Below are 19,195 nucleotides of genomic sequence, written 5' to 3' on the forward strand. Positions count from 1 at the left end.
TAGAGCATTGAAAAAGTAGATTTCTCCATATGAATGATATAAAGAGTCAAAAACCAAAACAACACCCAAAAAAATCAAATGCCAGCACTGCAGCATAGGCGCCGGAGACGGGACAGTTCTTTAGGGTCATGTTTCCGGACTCCGAGACATCCAGGAACGTGTAGACTAGGTTGATAAGGGAGTTCGGAGGAGCCAACGTGGAACGGGGCCATACGGGGTCCATGCTTCTGATGTTTCTCGTGGTTCAACTCCTAGTGGCACGCAGGGGACGTACGTAAGGAATCTTCAATTCCCGCCCAGACAGCTGAGCATTTGTCTTTTGTTTTCGTTTTGAGAGAAACCCATCCAGCTAAGCTAAACCGATGGAATCCAGCCCAGCAAAAATAGCCTAAAGCCCGTACAACTCATTCCCACCCAGCCACCTTGGCCCAAGTTCATGGGGCAGCAAACTCAACTAGTACTTCAAATCAGCAATATCGCTTTCGAACCCTCAAAAGAAAAGCAATATCGCTTTCTTCTCTGCATTTTTTGACAGAAAAAGAAAGAACTTCTTTAAGAAAAATTTAAATGATCACGACAATAGTTAAAAAATCAACTTTAGATCACAGCAAATTTTTTGAAAAATTGGACATAACATCCGCTGTTTTGGGGACATCCAGATCACCACACATCCATCAGGTCGGCCATGCATTGCAATATATACCAGGTGCATGGAGCACAACTTGTACAATCAGTCCTGGGACAATCATTACAACAGCACATCCATCACGTTGGCCATGCATTGCAACATATAAATAAGGTGCAAGAAAGGAGGCTAGCTACTCATGGGCAACCTCCTTGTCCCCATGGAGCGACCGATGGCAGCAGATGACGGAGCGGGCAGTTGTCGCAAGACAGGCTCTGGGGTGCACAGGTTCCAAGCCCTGCATGAGAAAATGCAATCGAAGTTAAATAGAGACAAATAATTGAGCATCTCTTCTTATCAGACTAGGACAAAAGGAATGAATGAAAACAATAAAAGAAAAGTAAACAACTGAATTGTCACCCTCCTGCAATTACTACATCAATCAAATAGTAACATTAATTGACCATACAATGTAGAATTTTTAATGAACAACAAATCTGAAGTGAAGCTACTAGAACCAACCAAAAGAGCAAATAACAAAGAGAAGAAACTGGGAAAAAATGACTAGCTAACCAACCAAAAGAGCAAAGAGGAAAGAGGAGAAACTGGGACAAATTGACAACCCTGAATCAGAGCTCTGCAAAATCTCCCAATGACATCTCCATCCAGATTGTACGTTCTAAAAGCATGATGGCCAAAGAAAAAAGAACAGCTTAATGACCACACATCAACTATTCAAGAGCACAAGCTGCAGTACCAATAATGCTGATCAAGTTAACTGGTATGAATCATTTCAGACAAAAGGGTACTGCATTTAAGAATTTACCGTGGAATAGTCATTCCACTCCAGCAAAACAAGTAAGCAGGTTACCATGGAATAACCATTCCACTCGAGCAAACAAGTAAGCATCTACCAAAGAATAACTATTCAACTCAAGAAAGTCTACCTAGTAGTAGATCCACAACCATGGAGCTGCCTCCTCCCGGTACACCCACTTTGCACCCTTCTCAGACGGCCACCGCCACGCTCAAATTTTCGTAGGTGTTTTTCTTCATCTGGAGAGCACAGAAGCTGCTGTACTGAAAAACAAAGTATTTCCACAGATCAGCTAGTGATATTTGTCACACGGGAGCAGATGAATATGTACATCTGCATTTGATATGTAAAAAAAGCAAGCCAAAGAGATGCCATTTGTATTCTGCTGTTACCTATTCTATTGAACACCATGAATAGAGGAGTAATTCTCCCTAAAACTAAAACCCAAGAGCACACAGGACCTATGAGTAACACCCAGAATCCAGTAGCAGCAGGAGGAGGCCATTAACAGAACATCATCACTTGTGCGATGAAACTTAAAAGCTTCCTCCACAGCTAGGAAATCAAACGGGATACGTGCATTTGCAGATTAATTTAAATAATCAAGAAGCAAGGACCAGGCGAATAATCAGCAACCGCGGATCACAAATATACACCTGGTGTGTATACAACAACCAGAGCAAATTAAAGAGAAGAAACTGGGACAAACTGACTAGGCAACTCCATCCAGATTGGACTTTTGAAAAGCATGATGACTAGACATTTGTTTACCTCCAGCAAGCACCTAAGGGCCCTGCTTCGCGCCGCGCTTGAGCTCCTCCTCCTCCTCCTGTCTAAGACGCCCACCGCCGTGCTAGCTTTCAACAATGGCACCATCAGGTTTCTTCATGTGGAGTGAACACAGAAGCTGCTGCTGCTGCATAATAAAGAAGAGTATTTCCGGAGATGAGCTAGCGCTATTAGTTTACAACACAGGAGCAGATGGATGTGCACTTGATAGTTAAAAACAAACAAGAGCACACAGCGACTAGGGAGTAACACATCCAGAATCCGTTAGAAGTAGGAGGAGGCCATTGATGGGACATCACGAGTAGTTTTTGAGATGAAACTTGAAAGCTTCCACCACAGGTACAAAATCAAACAGGAAACGTGCATTTGTAGATCAATTTAAATAATGGAGAATCGCGGACCAGGCCAATAAGCAGCAACCGCGGATCACAGACATACCCCTGGTGTATATACAAGAACTAGAGCGAAGAGAAGAAACTGGGACAAATTGACTAGGCAACTCCATCCAGATTGGACTTTTTAAAAGCATGATGACTACAAATCTGTTTACCTCCAACAATCCCCTAAGACCCCTGCTTCGCGCCCTTGAGCTTAACTAGAACGCATTAACAAGGCAAGTGATCGAAAGCGGGAACCAGAAGCTAAGTGTCAACAAGGGAGCCAACTGTTTGGCTCCAACAACCACCTAAGACCCAACATTTTCCAGCAAGAAGCAAGGACCAGGCGAATAAGCAGCAACCGCGGATCACAAATATACACCTGGTGGTGTATACAACAACCAGAGCAAATTAAAGAGAAGAAACTGGGACAAACTGACTAGGCAACTCCATCCAGATTGGACGTTTTAAAAGCATGATGACAAGCCGACTGCTTACCTCCAACAAGCACCTACGAGGCCTTCTTCGCGCCGCCCTTGAGCTCCTCCTCGTCCTGTCTAAGACACCCGCCGCTGCGCTAGGTTTCACGAATGGCAGCATCAGGTTTTCTTCATGTGGAGTGAACACAGAAGCTGCTGCATAAAGGAAAGTATTTCCAGAGATAAGCAAGCGCTATTAGGCACACAGGAGCAGATGGATGTGCACTTGATAGTTAAAAACAAACAAGAGCACACAGCGACTAGGAATAACATCCAGAATCCCGTTAGAAGTAGGAGGAGGGCATTAACGGAACATCACGAGTACTTTTGAGATGAAACTCGAAAGGTTCCACCACAGGTAAGATAAACTACAGCAGGATGGTTGCATTCGCAGACCATGTAGATGTGGTTTGTATCATTTCAGAGACAAAAGGATACTCCAAATAGAGGAACTGAATCACGTGGCTTCAGCAGCTAGGGCGGAGTGGTGTAGTGCAGAGAGCATAGGAGAAGAGCTCACCTCGTAGCGGGTTGTGGCTGGTCTCAGAAATGCGCCCGCCGCCCACCTCACACTGGCACACTGGCTAGACAGAAGCTGTAGCGCGTGGTGGCAAGCGAGGTCCTTGTCCAATTCTGCAAAAGCAGGAGGGAGATTGAGATGTATGCCTTGGATGCTTATGCACAACAATCAGAGCACAGCTAAGGAACTGGGACAAATTGATTGCATTTGAAGATCATGTTGCTAGCTGGTTTGTATCATTTCAGAGAACAAAAGGGGTACAGCGATGTAAGAACCATTGAAGTCGGGTACTGTGAAACAAGGAAGCAACTAGCGGAGGATGAAGAGCCAACTGGGGCATGGGACAGCACGAATGGACAAGGTGTCGCCAATCAAATACAGAGCCGCTGAATATAATGGTGTGGCTTTTGGCAGCGAGAGCGGAATGCTGTGGCAGGTGACCCTAGGTGTATGCAAAAAACCCTGCCTAACTGTAGCGCAGAGCATAGGAGAAGAGCTCACCTGCCTTGAGGTGGTGGTTGTGGGCGATCTGAGAAACGCGCCGCCGGCATACAATCTGAGGCTGCACCGGCAGCCGGAGCGGCGGAGAGGCAGAAACCGTATCTTGTGGTTCCAGCGAGGTCATTGTCTGATTCTGCAAAAGCAGGAGGAAGATGAGATGTAGGTGTTGATGCTTATGTACAACAATCAGAGCAGAGAGAATAAGCTGGGACAAATTGACTAGCAAACTCCATCCAGATTTGGACGTTTTAAAAGCATGATGACTAAAAGGAAGAGAAGAGCTTAATTACTAGGCATAAACAAGGCTAGCGATGGAAAGCGGGAACCAGAAGCTAAGGGGGGCAAGTGTTTACCTCCATCAAACACCCAAGAGCCCTGCTTCGCAGCCCTTGAGCTCCTCGTCCTCCGAAAGACGCCCGTCTCGCGCGGCGCTAGGGTTGACCAATGGCAGCAGGAGGTTTATATTCATCTGGAGTGAACACAGAAGCTGCTGCATAATAAAGAAGGAAAAAATTACAGAGATGAGCTTAACACAGGAGATGAGCTATAAACAGGAAGACATGATAGCACGAATGGACAAGGTGCCGCAGCTGGCACCCTGAGCAACTAGGCAGTAAAAAAGATGGGCATTTTTGGTGGCCAATCAAATACTAGAGCCAGTGAATGGTGTGGATTTAGCATCGAGAGCGGAATTGGCGTTGCAGGTGACCGTAGCTGTATGCAAACCCTGCCTAATTGTAGCACAGAGCATAGGAGAAGAGCTCACCTGCCTTGAGGTGGTGGTTGTGGGCGATCTCAGAAACGCGCCGCGCTCCCCTCTGGCATACCATCTGAGGCTGTGCCGGCGGCGAGGCAGAAACCCTAGCTCGCGGTTCCAGCGAGGTCCTTGTCTGATTCGGGCAAATTAAAGCAGAGGGAAGATGAGATGCGGACGCGGACGCGGAGGGGAGAAGAGGGGAGATGGGCAGCTTACCATGGGCGGCGGGTGAGGTCGAGGAGGACGCCGTGGATGAGGTCCTCGTCGTCCTCCATCTTGAGCAGCAACCGGGCGCTGCTGCTGCTTGTGCGCTGCACGGATCCTCAATCTGCTTGAGGAGGACGGACAGGTAGACGCGACGGCGAGCCGGCAGTTGACTTGAAGCTGCCCTCGAGGGGAGGGGGGAGGGAATCAATTGGCGAGCGGCGGCGGCGCAGGAAGAGGAATGGGAGAATGTGAGGAGGTAGGGTGTTTTTGGTGGTTAGGAGTTGGGCTGATGTTGGGGCGTTGGATGGGCATCAAGGCCCACACCGTCGAGAATGCCCACACACACACTCTGCTTCTGCTTCTGCTTCTGCTTCTGCTCTGCCCTGCACACCAACCACCGACAAGCCCACGAAAGCCCACCAAGGAAAGGAATAAATTACTCCACTAATCTCGCCTGGCCACCGCTCTAATTACTACAAACAAACCGTCGACCTCACGCGGCGCCGTCGACGCGGGCCTTGGTGACGCCGGCGCAGGCGTCGACGAAGTCGCCGTCGATGAAGTCGGTGGAGAAGACCTGCAGCTTGTCGCCGAGGCCCTTGGCGAAGACCTCGGCGAGGAACAGCCTGGCGTACCCGTGGATGCGGCGCGTCACCGGCTTCACGCACAGCACCGGGTTGTCGGCCTGCGGCGTCACCGTGTTCTCCACCCGGTAGAAGTAGCGCCGGTCGGCCACGGACGGCTGCTGGCCGAGGAACTTGAGGTTGCTCTCGAACTTGGTCTCCGGCAGGTCCGTGTCGACCCAGTTGTCCCTCAGGTACCCCGCGCTCCACAGCGGCTCGCCGTGGCCCGGGGCCGGGGACTTGCGCGGCTTCCACACGCAGATCACCCGCCGGGGGAGCAGCTCCGCGACGGTCTTCCAGAACACGCCGTCGTCCTGCCGGATGAGGTTCTCCTCCCCGAGCTGCTCCACCAGGTACTTGGCGAACTCGGACGGGTCGTCGTGGCCGAACTCGGTGCGGATCTCCAGGACCACCAGCTCCGACACGGTCTCGGCCAGGAACCGCTTCACGTCGGCGAGGACGACGTCGACGGAGTAGGTCGCCAGCACGCCGTGGCAGACGCGCCGCTCCTCCTGGACGCGGACGTCGATGAGGCGGCACCCCGTGGCGAGCTGCTCGTAGACGGAGAGCGACTGGCACTGCGCGAAGGGGCGGGTGATGAAGGGGATGCCGATCTTGTTGGTGGCGGAGTCGTGGGAGCCCGGCCACACCACCTGGTGCACGCGCAGCCGCTCCGGCCCGAGCTCCGCCATCCACGTCTTGCGGTCGGCGGGGCGGTGGTCGGAGCACGGGAAGGCGCAGTCGCCCGACGACGAGCACCGCGTCGCCAGCGCCTGCTTCTGGGTGGTCACCAGCTTGCGCCGGTCCACCTGCGCCGAGAAGAAGGCGCCCATGGCGTCCAGGGGGTTCTTCTTGCTGTCGGTGCCCTTGCTATTGGGGGAGGAAGACATGGCGCGCAGCTCACGCCCCCCTATAAATAACGGAAGCTCCTCTGACCTGGACGAGACGACGAGGTCGCCGTCGTCGTCGTGAGCTCGACTGAGAGCTTGGCTGATTATTGATGGCGCGAAAATATCACTCGATCTGTGTAAGCTAGCTAGCTGTGGATGAACTGTGGACACATGGAGATCATATATATTGGCTGATTTTGCTGGGGATCGGGTCGATGAAAATGAGGAATTGAAGGCGTGTTCTTGTGCGTTTTTTATCTGCGCTGTTGTGTTGGTTGGTCCGACTGGCGTTAGGTATATAGGTGTGGTGGCGGTAGTGGCAGCATGGGCAAGATCTTTTCTTCTTTGGATTAGAAGCTGATGATAGGGGTCTGGTCTGGTGGCGACTTATTTCGAGGAAGATGGTGACAGGATCAGGGCCACGAGGACAATAACAGGGCGCAACAAGCAACATAGGTCAATGACAGGTGTGGACGCCGGTTCTTCAATAATTTGGCGATGAGCAGGAATGGTGTAACTTTTCCGCATTCGCCTTAAAGCCGTAGACTGCAGCCTGCTGGAGGGGATGGTGGAAAAGCCATGTGGTCTATTGGCAGACAGGAGTTAGTTGGGCATCTCAGTTTGCATCTTTTTGAACACGATGGTGCTTTGGTTTAGCACGTAGATAAGCGTAACTTTCCAGCTAAATGACCAATGGGAAGAGACTGGGATATACTGACATACGTGTAAGCTGTAGCCAGATGAACCAATGGACTACTGAACAAACAAATATGGGTCAACATCTTCATCACGCTATGCAACGGCCACGTTTATCAGAACTCAACAGAGAAGGGATCCGCGTGGCACCCGGAACTTACTTGTAATCATCAGGCAACGCTAGTTGGTTACTCGGCCCCATGTCCTTTCCAGTAATTGAACTGGCCATGTCTACATTGCCAGGAAGGCAGGAACTATAGCACGATGTCAGATCAAAGGGTCCAACAATCTTTTTTTCATTCCAAAAGAGAAGTTTCTTTCGAGGAAAGTTCAGATCATAACCACTAAAAAGTTATCTCAAAACAGAGCTACTCTTCAAACAGAATTCAGAGTAACGTAGACGTGAAGGCCAATTACGTGCAGGAGAACGGCCTGCTACCAGACATCTCAAACATGCCCATCCACTGGAGATCAAGAAACATTGGTCCATCACACGTGCTGGCCACTGGTTAGAACAGGTGCATCAGGCAGATGATACTCTTTATTCTTTTTAACAGACTGGAGCATGTGGTTAGGTTGCCTCTGTCAGCTGCGTACATGATTGGCGCCAATCAACAGTTTTAGCTTTCGAAAAATCTCCCGGAAGAAAAACGGAGACAAACAGGCCAGAGTGTTGGCCGTGTGATCCCAATCGAACATGAACCACAATATTTGTTTTTCTCCGATTTTGTAAGAAGAGTACCAATCAGTAGCTCTCAAATGGCCCAAATAAGGCTCACACTGCGACACCGAGTGAGCCACAAGAACCTCATCATGTCATCCAGTGAGCCACAAGTGCCTCATCATGTCATGATGCAATGGACACGTATTTTAACCCCAAGAAAAGAACAGAAAAAAAGAGGAAAAATCAAACCAACCGGAGCTTCCATGTAATCATCTGGCAACGGTGATTGGTTACTCATTGCTATGTTGTTTCGAGTAATTCAGCTGGCCACGCCTGCCACGTGGGTGCAACATAGTAACATTACCAGGAAGGAGGGAACTACTGAACAATGCCAGATTGAGGAGTAGCAAACGGATTTTTTCCAAAAAGAAATAAGTTCATGGCTTCAGGTTATATCCACCCGAAATATCTCTCACAAACGAAGTTATACTCCACAAATAGAATTCAAAATAACATAGGTACAAAGGCTGGCAGAAGTAGCAGCTACCAGACATCCAAAATTGTGTTTCAAGAGATGAAAGAATGTTTGGTGCTTTTAAAATAGTAAGGTTCAACAAATCCTTTCGGAACATCTACTGGAAATGCAACCATGAATTCATTCCACAAGGTGGCTAGCGATCAGCACTGGTGTATCGGGCATATAATACAGATGGGGCAGACTGCATATTATTATTTATTAAATCCTCCTATGTTATTATTGTTTTTATAATAAGAATTAAGAAACTACCACTCGAAAAAAATAAGAAACTAAATAGAGCCTGCCTTGGCATGCCACCTGGTAGAGATTAAATGGACGCGCATCCTTTGACGCATATGTGTCTGAAACAGACTATCGGTAGACCCCCTTCACAAATGCACTTATTTCTTGATAGAGATGCACAACTGCAAGACTATATAATACTGACACGGTTTAGGTGTTTACCGCCAACATTAGCTACAGAGCAATTTTTTAAATTAGCTCCATCTTAACTTATTAATATATACTCCTAATTGAGTTCACTTGATTTTTCCAGGATTTTCGGTTATTAGTTTTCAAAGATAAGCTAGCCACAAATCAACAAACAGAACCACAAGAGCGCTCCAAGCTGCATATTATCAGACACCATGGAACACTATCAACCATGAAAATGAGATTTTGTTTTTCTCCAATTATGTAGTTAATGCATCAACCGCTACCTCTCAAATGTCCTAGAATGAAGGCCCTCAGTGTGACACACGGTGAGCCACAAGAGCCTCACCATGTCATCATGCAATGGACAGGTATTTTAACCCCAAAAACAGAAGATAAAGAAGAAAAGGAAAACATCAAGCCAACAGGAGCTTCCTTGTAATCATCTGGCACCGGTAGTGTTGCACTGTGCTATGTTGTTTCGAGTAATTCAGCTTCCCATGCCAGGATGGAAGGGAGTCATAGGCTATAGCACAATGCCAGATGGAGGAGGAGCAAACAGTTTCTATCCCCTAAAAATATCTCTCCAAAACAATGTTATATTCCCCAGAAATAATTCAGAACAACGGATAGGTGCAAACGCCAAATATTAGCAGAAGTAGGAGATACCAGATATCCAAAATTGCGCTTCACGAGGTGAAAGGATACTTCGGTTCTTTAAAAAAGGTAAGGTCCATCAAATCCTTTTCGGACATACAACATTTCCTGTTCCAACATATTGCATACCCATCTACTGGAAATGTAGGACAATCAACCACGAATTCATTTCACATGGTGGTTATTGGTCAGTACAGGTGTTTCATGAATATAATACAGATGAGCAGATTGCATGCTACTTCTTCTTTGTTAAATCCCCCTATGTTATTATTTTTATAATAAGAATTAAGAAGCTAAACAGGAGCCTGCCTTGGCATGCCACCTGTTGAAGATTAAATAGACTTGTATCCTTTGATGCATATGCGTCCGAAATAGACTGTATCAGTAGACCCCCATCACAAATGATACTTATTTCTTGATAAAGATGCACAACAGCAAGACTACATAATACTGGCACCATTTAGATGCATACCTCCAACATTAGCTACAGCACAAAATTTTAAAATTAGCTACATCACAACTATTAATATATAGTTGAGTTCAGTTGATTTTTCCAGGTTAGTTTCCAAAGATAAGCAGCTAGCCACGACTCAACAAACAGAACCACAAGAGGGCTCCAAGTGGCATTTTATTAGTCACCAAACAGCGACTCATGTTTTGTCTGATTCACTTACAAGTTACAACAAAGGCAGGGGATACTGAGTACAGTGGCCATCTAACTAGAAATCTACAAGGATTAACTATGTACCTCTGTTAGTAAATGAATTCGCACTAAATCAGGACCATCTTGCTTCCAAAATGAGGGCAGGTGCAGACTCGCACGAAGATCAAGCTGACAAGTGTCCAGGGCTACTGGGAAAAAAAGATGTTAGCATAAAAACAAACTAAACTGTCTAACAAAAGCAACAACAGCAGCATACTGCTGATATTACTTACAGCAAGGGCTGAAAGAAGCCCTTTGACCTGCACGCTGACGGTGACAAATGATAAACATAATGAGTCATTGCCGCTTTCCTTTAGATTTTACAGAGGCCCACTGAAAATGGTTGCAGTTAGCTTCTGGATTTGATGAAGGTCCCTGCAAATATAGAAACATGGTGGTCACTCTAAAATATCGATTGTTTACATCCTTCTACAGAAATGTTTAAAATCTGCACAGCATATTATGACTGTACCTCTTATATGGACTGAGTAGGAAACACTGAAGTTAAAGTACCTGAGCACGGCCACAGACATAGAATTGGCGACCAATATTGGAGCCCTTCTTCACAGACCTTGGAATGCAAGGTTCACGATGTCCTTTGCAAAGTGGTAGGGTCATCTTCATTCTCTGTTGTATTCTTTGCCACTCCAATGTTGCAATATTACAGTTGTCAGTTGAAAGTGAACATGATATAGAGCTGCCCTGGTCTACTTCAGCTGCAGCTGTACACTGAATGTTCTCCGGCAGACTATCATCATTTGGATAACATAATTCATCCATACCAGGTACTGTATCTTCTGAACTAACTAAGCTATTGATATTGGCATCCCCTGTCCTTGTCTCTGGTCTTCGAAAAAATGATTTGATTGTTGGCTGTGAGGATATATTATGTTTGTTCTTCTTGTTTGACATAGACTTGATGCTAGAAAAAGAAGCTTTCATACCATGTGATGCCAGTAATGTTGCATTACTATTTTGGGAGTTGCCGCTTGGACCTTCATGAATCCAATGATCAAGATTCCTCCGCTTTGACGTAGAACTAGGAAGGTCACCACCTTTAGAAAACTCAGTTATACCAGTTGACAATTCTTCCTTGGATATACTTTTGCTTTCCAGGTCATCAGTACAGCAGCTTTCATTTGCTTGATCCTGGGACATATTTAAACCTGGGCCACCTTCAACTTCACAACTTTTCCCTTTACTGAGGAATGATACTGCATGTTGGAGTAACACAATTGGTCAGTATGATGTATGTACTACAACTGGTATTCCTTGTGCCTGTAAGTACAGTCCTTTACATAAGGCCAGGAGTTGTTGTGTTACCAAGTATAAGCAAAGATAAAATGAACAGTAAAACCGATCTATCGTGTAAGGGGGTGTATCACAGCCTAATATAACAAATCGCAGTACAGAAATATTAGTTAGTTGGCATAATGAAGGGCAGTGTTGTCTGAACTAGGTATGGCGTGGAAACTAGAAACTCTAATCAACTATTGTAAAAATTCAAAATTCAATGGTGAATAGTATGGAAGTTAATTTGCATAAACTCATACTGTTTATATCTTATCTACTGAAGTAGTTAATGTGCATGTACACTTGTCTTGAAGTGAATAATCAAGCCAATCATGTAGTATCCAACCAAGGAGAGAATTCCTTCTGTGAATATTATAAAATACAGACAGTTGCTTAAAAATATAAGGGAAGAAATATAAGATATTTTCAGTTGGTTGTCCAGTAAAATAGCTAAAGATAGTGTTCACGGGTAACAAAGTATAGGAGTAACAGTCATGCATGTGATGGGAAGCTAAGTCGCCAAGTTTAGCTACGTTAGCAGAATGACAATATAATACCCTGGTTTTAGCTTTGTATACTGGAGGGTTAGAAATCAGTACATGGCATGGAAAATGTTACATGGCACAAATATTGCATACCTATACTCTGTTGCCGTCCACGGATTTCTGGCAGATACCTTGCAGCTGATGATGGGGTATTATGGACTGGAAGTTCAGGTATTCCATTCAATATAATATATACTGGAATATGATCAGAACCTTCTAGTTTACTACTTCTCCCTCCTTTCCACCTGTTGACAACACAATAGTAAGCATATCTTGTATGTTCTCCACTTTGCTGTCCGAAAAAAAAAGTGTTCACTTATTTACTTTGAGATAGTTTCCGTATCCCCACTTCTTTTGAAATGATTCATTATCTCGCAATCCTCCACATGGCAGTGGAAAATGCTATGGTTGTCCACAGAATTGCAATCATGGAAACAGGAACCAGAAATTAGAATGTGATCTATTCTAGAACCATAATTGTATTCTTCAGCTCCAACTTTTTGATTAAAACAAGTATAAGCTCCAGTCCTGCATAAAAGAAATGCAGCAAGCTTACAATACAGGGTTATTAACTGTCATGCGGTCATAGTACTGCTTACATTTCTGGGGACATACCCAATAGTGAAATATGTACTTACACCATGGGCATGGACAAACTAAAACTACTATACCAAACTTACGAAATCAAGAGTAGAATAGGTTGGAGTGGCACATATGTAAGCAATTAAAAAGAGGACTTGCAATACCTTTCAGGGTGTTTTGATCTGAAAGCATCAAAAAAGGGACCATCATTCTCTCTTAGCATGGACCTCAGCCATTCCCGGAACCTTGAATTACGAAAAGGATAATTAACTAACTATTGTGATTCCTGAGTGATTCCATGATTAAATTTATTTTAAATAGAGCGGACAAATGCAATCATCACAAGCTGAAAGCCTAGTACAAAACATTAGTTTGAAGCCTTGCTGTATTCCATTGTTACTAACAACTTCTATTTTTCTACTGAGATTGGAGCCTTCACCTAGCAAGGCATATCAAATTTTTATAGGAGAAACAAAGGATATATGTCATGTACTTTACAGGGAGCATACTTGCATTCATGGAAAGCTGAAAGCAGACTGCAAACCATTAGTTTGAAAACTTTCTTATGGAAATTAGTTCGAAGCCTAACTGTAGATGTTATCAAGAAATTCTACTGAGCTTGAAGCCTTCATGCAGAAAATGTATCCAGTTATTATAGGCAAATGTAGTGAAGATATAGGTCAGTATCATGCAGCCTGTGGATAGGATTCCAGTTAAAATATACTGTGATATCTCTTTTCATATATAAAACGATATCATAGGGGACCCTACAGATTTCCGGGTCAAAAACTATACATCTCATAGTTTTGTGAGATACAGTTGTTTCTCATGTTTTTGACTGGTTCAATCACCATGTCCTAAAAGAACTCTTGAATTAAAATAGCAACAAGTATTTTTAGCGAAATTTGCGCAGAGAAAATATCACCAGAGCATTTACATCATTTTTTTATGAACAACTGGTCATATCTACAGAACTGGTGAGCTTATTTGCTTAATTTTCATTTGCTAAAAATGTGCAGCTCGGAAAACCATTCGCTGCATAACTCGATTGCAGATGCAAAAAAATGCAATAAAAAGAAAAGAAAGGAAGCTTACATTTGCTTCTCGAATCCAGGAGGGGCGTCACACCTATCTATAGAACCAGGAGCAATATTCAGATCTCCAACGATGAAAACTCTCTTCCCCAGAGCCAATAGGTATTCCCATCGTTTCTAGAAGATTTTTGGAAGATGAAGGCAGTTTAATAGAAGTTATTAACTAACCTAACATGATCTTACAACCAGCAGTATACTAACTGAGATATACATAAATACCTGCAGTATCTTGTAAAATAGTAGCTTAAAACGAACTCTTTCTTCATCATCTTCGCCAATGGCTGGGCCATATAAATTAAAAAGAACTACACAGATAGTGTGATACATGTCATCACATACAGAGAACAAATCAGATATGTGACAAAAAAATATTGACGTATTACATGGAAGTCATAAAGTCCTCCTTTCAAGGCAAGAAGTGGCTTACCAAAATGTCCATGATCAGTGATTATACATCGCCCCTCATTGTCCAGCCTGACTAGCTCCTCTCTTGTTATTTCACCAAGACCTTCCTCTTCCACAGGCATTTGAAGAACAAAATCCCCAATAGTTTCACTGTCTTTTGCAGAGCCCTGCAATCCAGCAAAGCCTTCTTCAGCTGCTACTGGCAGCGCAACTTCCTGACTGGAGAATGCCGATGTTACCCGGCAAAATGTTGCAACACCTAAAATACATAAATTAATCAACAAAATAGGATGAAGCATCCAGCATAGCTTATAAAAAACGATCAGAATATTCAGAGGAATTACCATGGGTTCAAAGCAAACTCACCGGAGTATGCTCCACGCCCTCTCGAAGTGCGATTGCACGAAATAAAAGCCTCGTATCCCTCCGCCATTATGACATCCCCAGACAGGTCCTGTCTCGACAGTTTCGTCTCCTGAAGCGCACCAAACATTGATACGGTCAGCTGAAGCGGGTCACGGGCTTAACCCTACTGATTCTAGTAACAGAACAGAGATCAAGCAGCAATAGTTAGTGATATACAATGCAACCATGGTGAATCCACATTTCATTGAGCAAAAACTGTATGATCGATTACATAATTGCGAACAAACTGTAGTGAGTGAAATAGTAACATTTGGCAAGTAGCCGCACGAAGCTAAGAGCTAGGGTTCAGACATATGATAGCCTAAATGGCAGATTGGGCGTATAAGTTTGGTGGTGGGGAGGAGGGGGATCAGCAGTCATTCGTACCTGGAAGCAGATGATGTCGGCGTCGAGGGAGTCGAGGAGGCGGCGGAGCGAGCCGTGCTGCGCCACCCGCGGCCGCAGCCCGTTCACGTTGTACGTCACTATCTTCACCATCCCCGCCGGCGGCGGGAGGCAGAGGCTCTCGAGAACCACGGCAGATTCGACTGGGGAGCTCCACGCTTCTCCCTCGCGGGCGACGAGAACGAGATGGCCGGTGATTCGCGTTGCGGCGGCGAAATGTCCAGTCCCGGCCCGCGCCGGCGGCTGTGGCGGCAGTGAGCCCAATCCGGCGGACCGCTTAGGCTTGCTTACGCCTCACGTGCACCGTCCGATGCGAGCTTAATCTGAGCCCGTGCTCTGTTTTTGCATCCAACGCTCACACGGGAAAACAAAATCAAAAGTTCAACCAAGGAACATATTGGAAAAAAACGTAATCCCGTGAAAAATTTAAAACGTAACTATTTGAGAAATTCACAAATTTTGGAACGTGATATGGAACTTTCACCAGTACTTTTTGTTTTGCGAGTAGAATTCAAAAGTTTTCATACAAGTGTACTGATCATGGTTTCATCACTGCTTTTAGCTTTTACCGAGTACTGAATGATCGTGCTGAGCATTCCCGCGGCGCCTTCTCAACCATTTTGATTTTCTGAGATGATCCCTTGGTTGTTGGATTCCGCTTGCTTTGCCCATCTAGTGACTCACGCTCGCGTCGTACTAGAAGGGGAAAAAATTTCCCACCCATCATCTCAACCCGTGCGGCGCATGCGGGTGACTCTAGTTGTTGGTGTAGTTCCACCCTCCTTTCCAACCCAGCTCTCCTCACCCCGCACGGCGCACCATCCTCACCCCTGTTGCGCGCCACTCCGCTTGAATCACTCCCTGCCTCCCTCGACAAAAGCACCCAAACGCTGATCATCTTGCACGCAGTCCACACTGGTTCTAGCATAGCATCGTGAGCTTGGGACTCGTCGTTGTATTAGGCTAGCGTGCCCCAAACAACACCGCACCTAAAGGTTGATTCGGCAGAGCTAGTGTATGCTTAGTGGTGTCAAATGGCACCAATGATATTTTCCCAATCATCTTTAGAAATAGGTAAGTAGACTAAAAAAATAATAAGCAATGGCGCCGGTGAATTTAGAAGGATGACACCAACGGTATATTTCTCTGGCTTTGGCCCTGGGCTGGCAGTAGCACCGTCAAGCACTGGTAGCCCGCGCATCAGCTATGGCAGCAGTCGTGCCACTCGCAGTACCAACGCTGGTAGCAACATCATTGTGCCCTCGCAGCACCTCGCCCTAACATTGGCAACATTGATGACATCGACGTTTAGCAGCGCGCCATTGCCTTAAAGCAACGGAAGTGGCGCCATGGGGAATGGAGGGTTTTTTTTTGCTGATGGTGGCTTGGCGGCGAGCGGCGGGAATGGATGGCGGTGGCGTTGGAAACTAGGTGTCATGGCGCGAGCTCCCATTTTCCCTTTTGTGTTATTGATGGAAGACGATATGGTGTGAGGTTGGGGATGAAAAACAAAAGCAGATGAGATAGGGATGGGGTTGGAATGAGAGAGAAAAATGAGCGAATGAGGAAGGGTGTCGGTGTGCTGCGCGGGCTCGTGGGGGGGGGGCACGTGGTGTGCGTTGGAAGAGAGGGTGTGGCGCTGAATCCTAAAGTTCCAACAATAAATAAAGAATACTACAATTTATAGCTAAGTAATGTAATAATTTGACAAGCGTTCATGATTAGGGTAAAGAAGAAAGGACTGTTTTCCTTGTTTTGGATCCACTAGGTCAAATGAACTCTTTGATTCCCAGTATTTTCAAAAACGTAAGAATAAGAAAAACTCAAAGTTTGTTTGATTGCACATACAAATGGTAACTTGGTTTTATCAAGAGGTTTGATCAATGAAACAAATTTATATGATGTGTCTCTTTGACACGCATGATTTCAAGAATGCGAGAATGGGCGAAAATGCAAGATTACGATATCATGCTCACTTGAGTCCGATAGGATTGAAAGTGCACCGAAGTTTTCTTGACTGTACCGCGGGATTTTCTTTGGGATAGATTGTGTGAAAATAAAATTTCTAACGAAATGAAAAAAGGAGATTCAGTACTATTGCTGAACTATATGCAATCTTCTTTTGTTTCCCCTATGAGGATTCCTCTGTGATATAGCGAGAGAAAAGGGCGAAACAAAAGAAGAACATCACTGCAGAGTTGCAGCCTTTTGAGGCGGAGGCTGAACAATGTACACGGTACCAACTACCAAGTAAGCTTAGAACTAATCGTTTTCGGTTTCTGTAGGGTCCCTGCAGCCTAAAGCAAGAAACAAACTGGGGATCGGTACCAAAGTTATTAGATTTAATATTGCTAGAGCTAGACACCTCGTACAGGGTGATCGTTGCAGCCCCGCACGGTGTCAGGGCTGGTAGGGAACCTTCACATTGTTGATGCTCTGAGTTGTCAAGGGACCAAATTTGGGGGTGAATGGAATAGTTCCATTCGACCTCCTTAGGACCAGTAATACTATCCCTTTACATCCCTGCCTAGAAAAAGTGCTTTGGTATCTTCACAAGGCTGAAAATAAATCAAACTATTTGCTCTTCCTTGAGCTTCTCGAGCTAGTATTTTTCCCTATACCTCCCAGCCCAAACGTTGAACCGATGAGCCAGTGAATTTTCAACTTGCTCTCCATTTGTGTTTGTGCTATCGCGATCTCGATATCGAAATCTGTGTGGACGACTCTTGGTGTTCAATTCAATCAGACCTGGAGTAGGGTTATATGTACACAAGGAGGGAGCTAGTAGGTTAGTTAAGATTGCTCTGAAGTCTCAACTACCAGAGAACATGTGTTTCCTTAGGCTGAAGGTCAGTCGCAAGAAATTGTTCACTCTTAAAAGCTTCCTCTTCCAGGCCTCAACCCACTATCAAGTTCCTTTTTAACAATGGATGGTAATACCTAGTACATTTCAAGGAAAAATAGGTTGTGACTCGGGAGCACATTGCTTCGAAGCCAAAACTTCTAAGCATGCTGCTGCAGATGAACCGAAAAGGGGAGAACGGATCAACGAGCTAGCCGGTTGCCCGGTCGTCCATTGGCACGTGGTGGTGTGGTTCGATCTAGACCCCGGAAGTCTTAGGTACTGGCGTACTACTGCTTCTCCCGGGGCACCATCGCTACAGCTAAGAGGTAGGGTTCAGACTTCAGACACATGATACATAGCCTAAATGGCAGATTGGGCATGAGAGGGGATCAGCAAACGGCCGGACCTGAAAGCAGAGGATGTTGGCGTCGATGGCGTCGAGGAGGCGACGGAGCGAGCCATGCTGCGCCACCCGTGGCCGCAGCCCGTTCACGTTGTACGCCACTATCTTCACCACCACCGCCGGCGGCGGGAGGGGGAGGTTCGAGCGGGACGCTCGACGCTTCTCCCACGCGGGCCACTGGCCTGTGCCGCCGTGCCGGCGAGTCGCATGGCGTTGGGAGAAATGTCCAGTCCTGGACCGCGCCGGCGGCAGCGGTGAGCCCGATTCAGGGGACCGCTTAGGCTTGCGCCTCACATACACCGTCCGATGCGAGCTGTAAGGCTGAGAATTGGGCATGCTGGGCTTCACCTAACCGCTGAACGCTTACACGGAGCAAAGTTTAAAGAAGTTGAAAGAAGAAAACTAATTTTGGAAAACGGTCGCATCAGAATTTCGAAGGCTAATTACTTGAGAAAATCATAATTTTAAAACGTGGCATGCAACTTTGATCAATACGTTTTGTTATGTAGAATTCACGTACCATGTGGAGAGAGAGAGGAGGTGCTCCGAAAAAAAAAAAATCTAGAGTTTCGTCCTCCTCGCCGGCTCCTCCGGTCCACCCTATCTCCGGTGGCCTTGATGCCTTGGAGGTGTGGTGAACCACGGCCTCTCACCGGCGGGAGGTTTTCATTCTTTAATTATTTAGGTATTTATTGTGTTTTCTTCAAGATGGTGAGGTGGTAGCTACATCTCAAAATTATAATAAGGTTTTTCCCGCCCTATCACCAGTTTAACGTGCATCTAGCGTCGGTGGAGGAGTGTGAAGTTGTCCTCCCGTCAGATCTCCTGGGATTCGGTTGATATTCGTGTCAGTTGGTGTGGTTACATGTCTAGCCCTTTCGATCTAGGGTTCTCATCTTTGGTGATAGTTGCTGCTCTAGTGCATTGATCCTTTGGGGCCTTAGCATGACAAAATTTTATATGT

The 19,195-nt window shown here is 45.8% G+C and overlaps 2 protein-coding genes across 15 annotated transcripts; both read right to left on the reverse strand.

The window, feature by feature from the left end:
* Positions 1-583: 583 nt before the first annotated feature.
* On the reverse strand, positions 584-6,885 carry LOC127302644 (uncharacterized). 10 transcript variants are annotated; one of them, XM_071820421.1, is made up of 9 exons: positions 5,082-6,885; positions 4,879-4,998; positions 4,462-4,595; positions 4,109-4,241; positions 3,608-3,720; positions 3,107-3,243; positions 2,214-2,358; positions 1,573-1,705; positions 584-923 (listed from the first exon to the last, which is right to left on the reverse strand). In XM_071820421.1, exon 1 carries the CDS (start codon positions 6,583-6,585, stop codon positions 5,566-5,568), a length of 1,020 nt encoding a protein of 339 aa, XP_071676522.1. In that variant the 5' UTR covers positions 6,586-6,885; the 3' UTR covers positions 584-923; positions 1,573-1,705; positions 2,214-2,358; positions 3,107-3,243; positions 3,608-3,720; positions 4,109-4,241; positions 4,462-4,595; positions 4,879-4,998; positions 5,082-5,565. The 10 variants fall into 10 exon arrangements, with proteins under 10 accessions (XP_071676522.1, XP_071676521.1, XP_051189127.1 ...); XM_071820420.1 differs by having other exon boundaries at positions 4,462-4,598; XM_051333167.2 differs by having other exon boundaries at positions 4,875-4,998.
* A 3,256-nt stretch (positions 6,886-10,141) lies between these two features.
* Positions 10,142-15,313, reverse strand: LOC127302643 (DNA-(apurinic or apyrimidinic site) endonuclease 2). 5 transcript variants are annotated; one of them, XR_007852999.1, is made up of 11 exons: positions 14,966-15,312; positions 14,540-14,648; positions 14,196-14,432; positions 13,988-14,073; positions 13,770-13,885; positions 12,839-12,919; positions 12,417-12,620; positions 12,186-12,337; positions 10,768-11,468; positions 10,488-10,629; positions 10,142-10,400 (listed from the first exon to the last, which is right to left on the reverse strand). XR_007852999.1 is itself a non-coding variant. In XM_051333164.1 (10 exons), exons 1-9 carry the CDS (start codon positions 15,074-15,076, stop codon positions 10,759-10,761), a joined length of 1,806 nt encoding a protein of 601 aa, XP_051189124.1. In that variant the 5' UTR covers positions 15,077-15,313; the 3' UTR covers positions 10,142-10,629; positions 10,727-10,758. The 5 variants fall into 5 exon arrangements, 2 of the variants coding, with proteins under 2 accessions (XP_051189124.1, XP_051189122.1); XR_007852997.1 differs by having other exon boundaries at positions 10,142-10,403; XR_007853001.2 differs by lacking the exon at positions 14,966-15,312 and having other exon boundaries at positions 10,142-10,403; positions 14,518-14,646.
* Positions 15,314-19,195: the final 3,882 nt, after the last annotated feature.

This window comes from Lolium perenne, chromosome 5 (genome assembly GCF_019359855.2).
Source record: "Lolium perenne isolate Kyuss_39 chromosome 5, Kyuss_2.0, whole genome shotgun sequence".
NCBI lineage: Eukaryota > Viridiplantae > Streptophyta > Magnoliopsida > Poales > Poaceae > Lolium > Lolium perenne.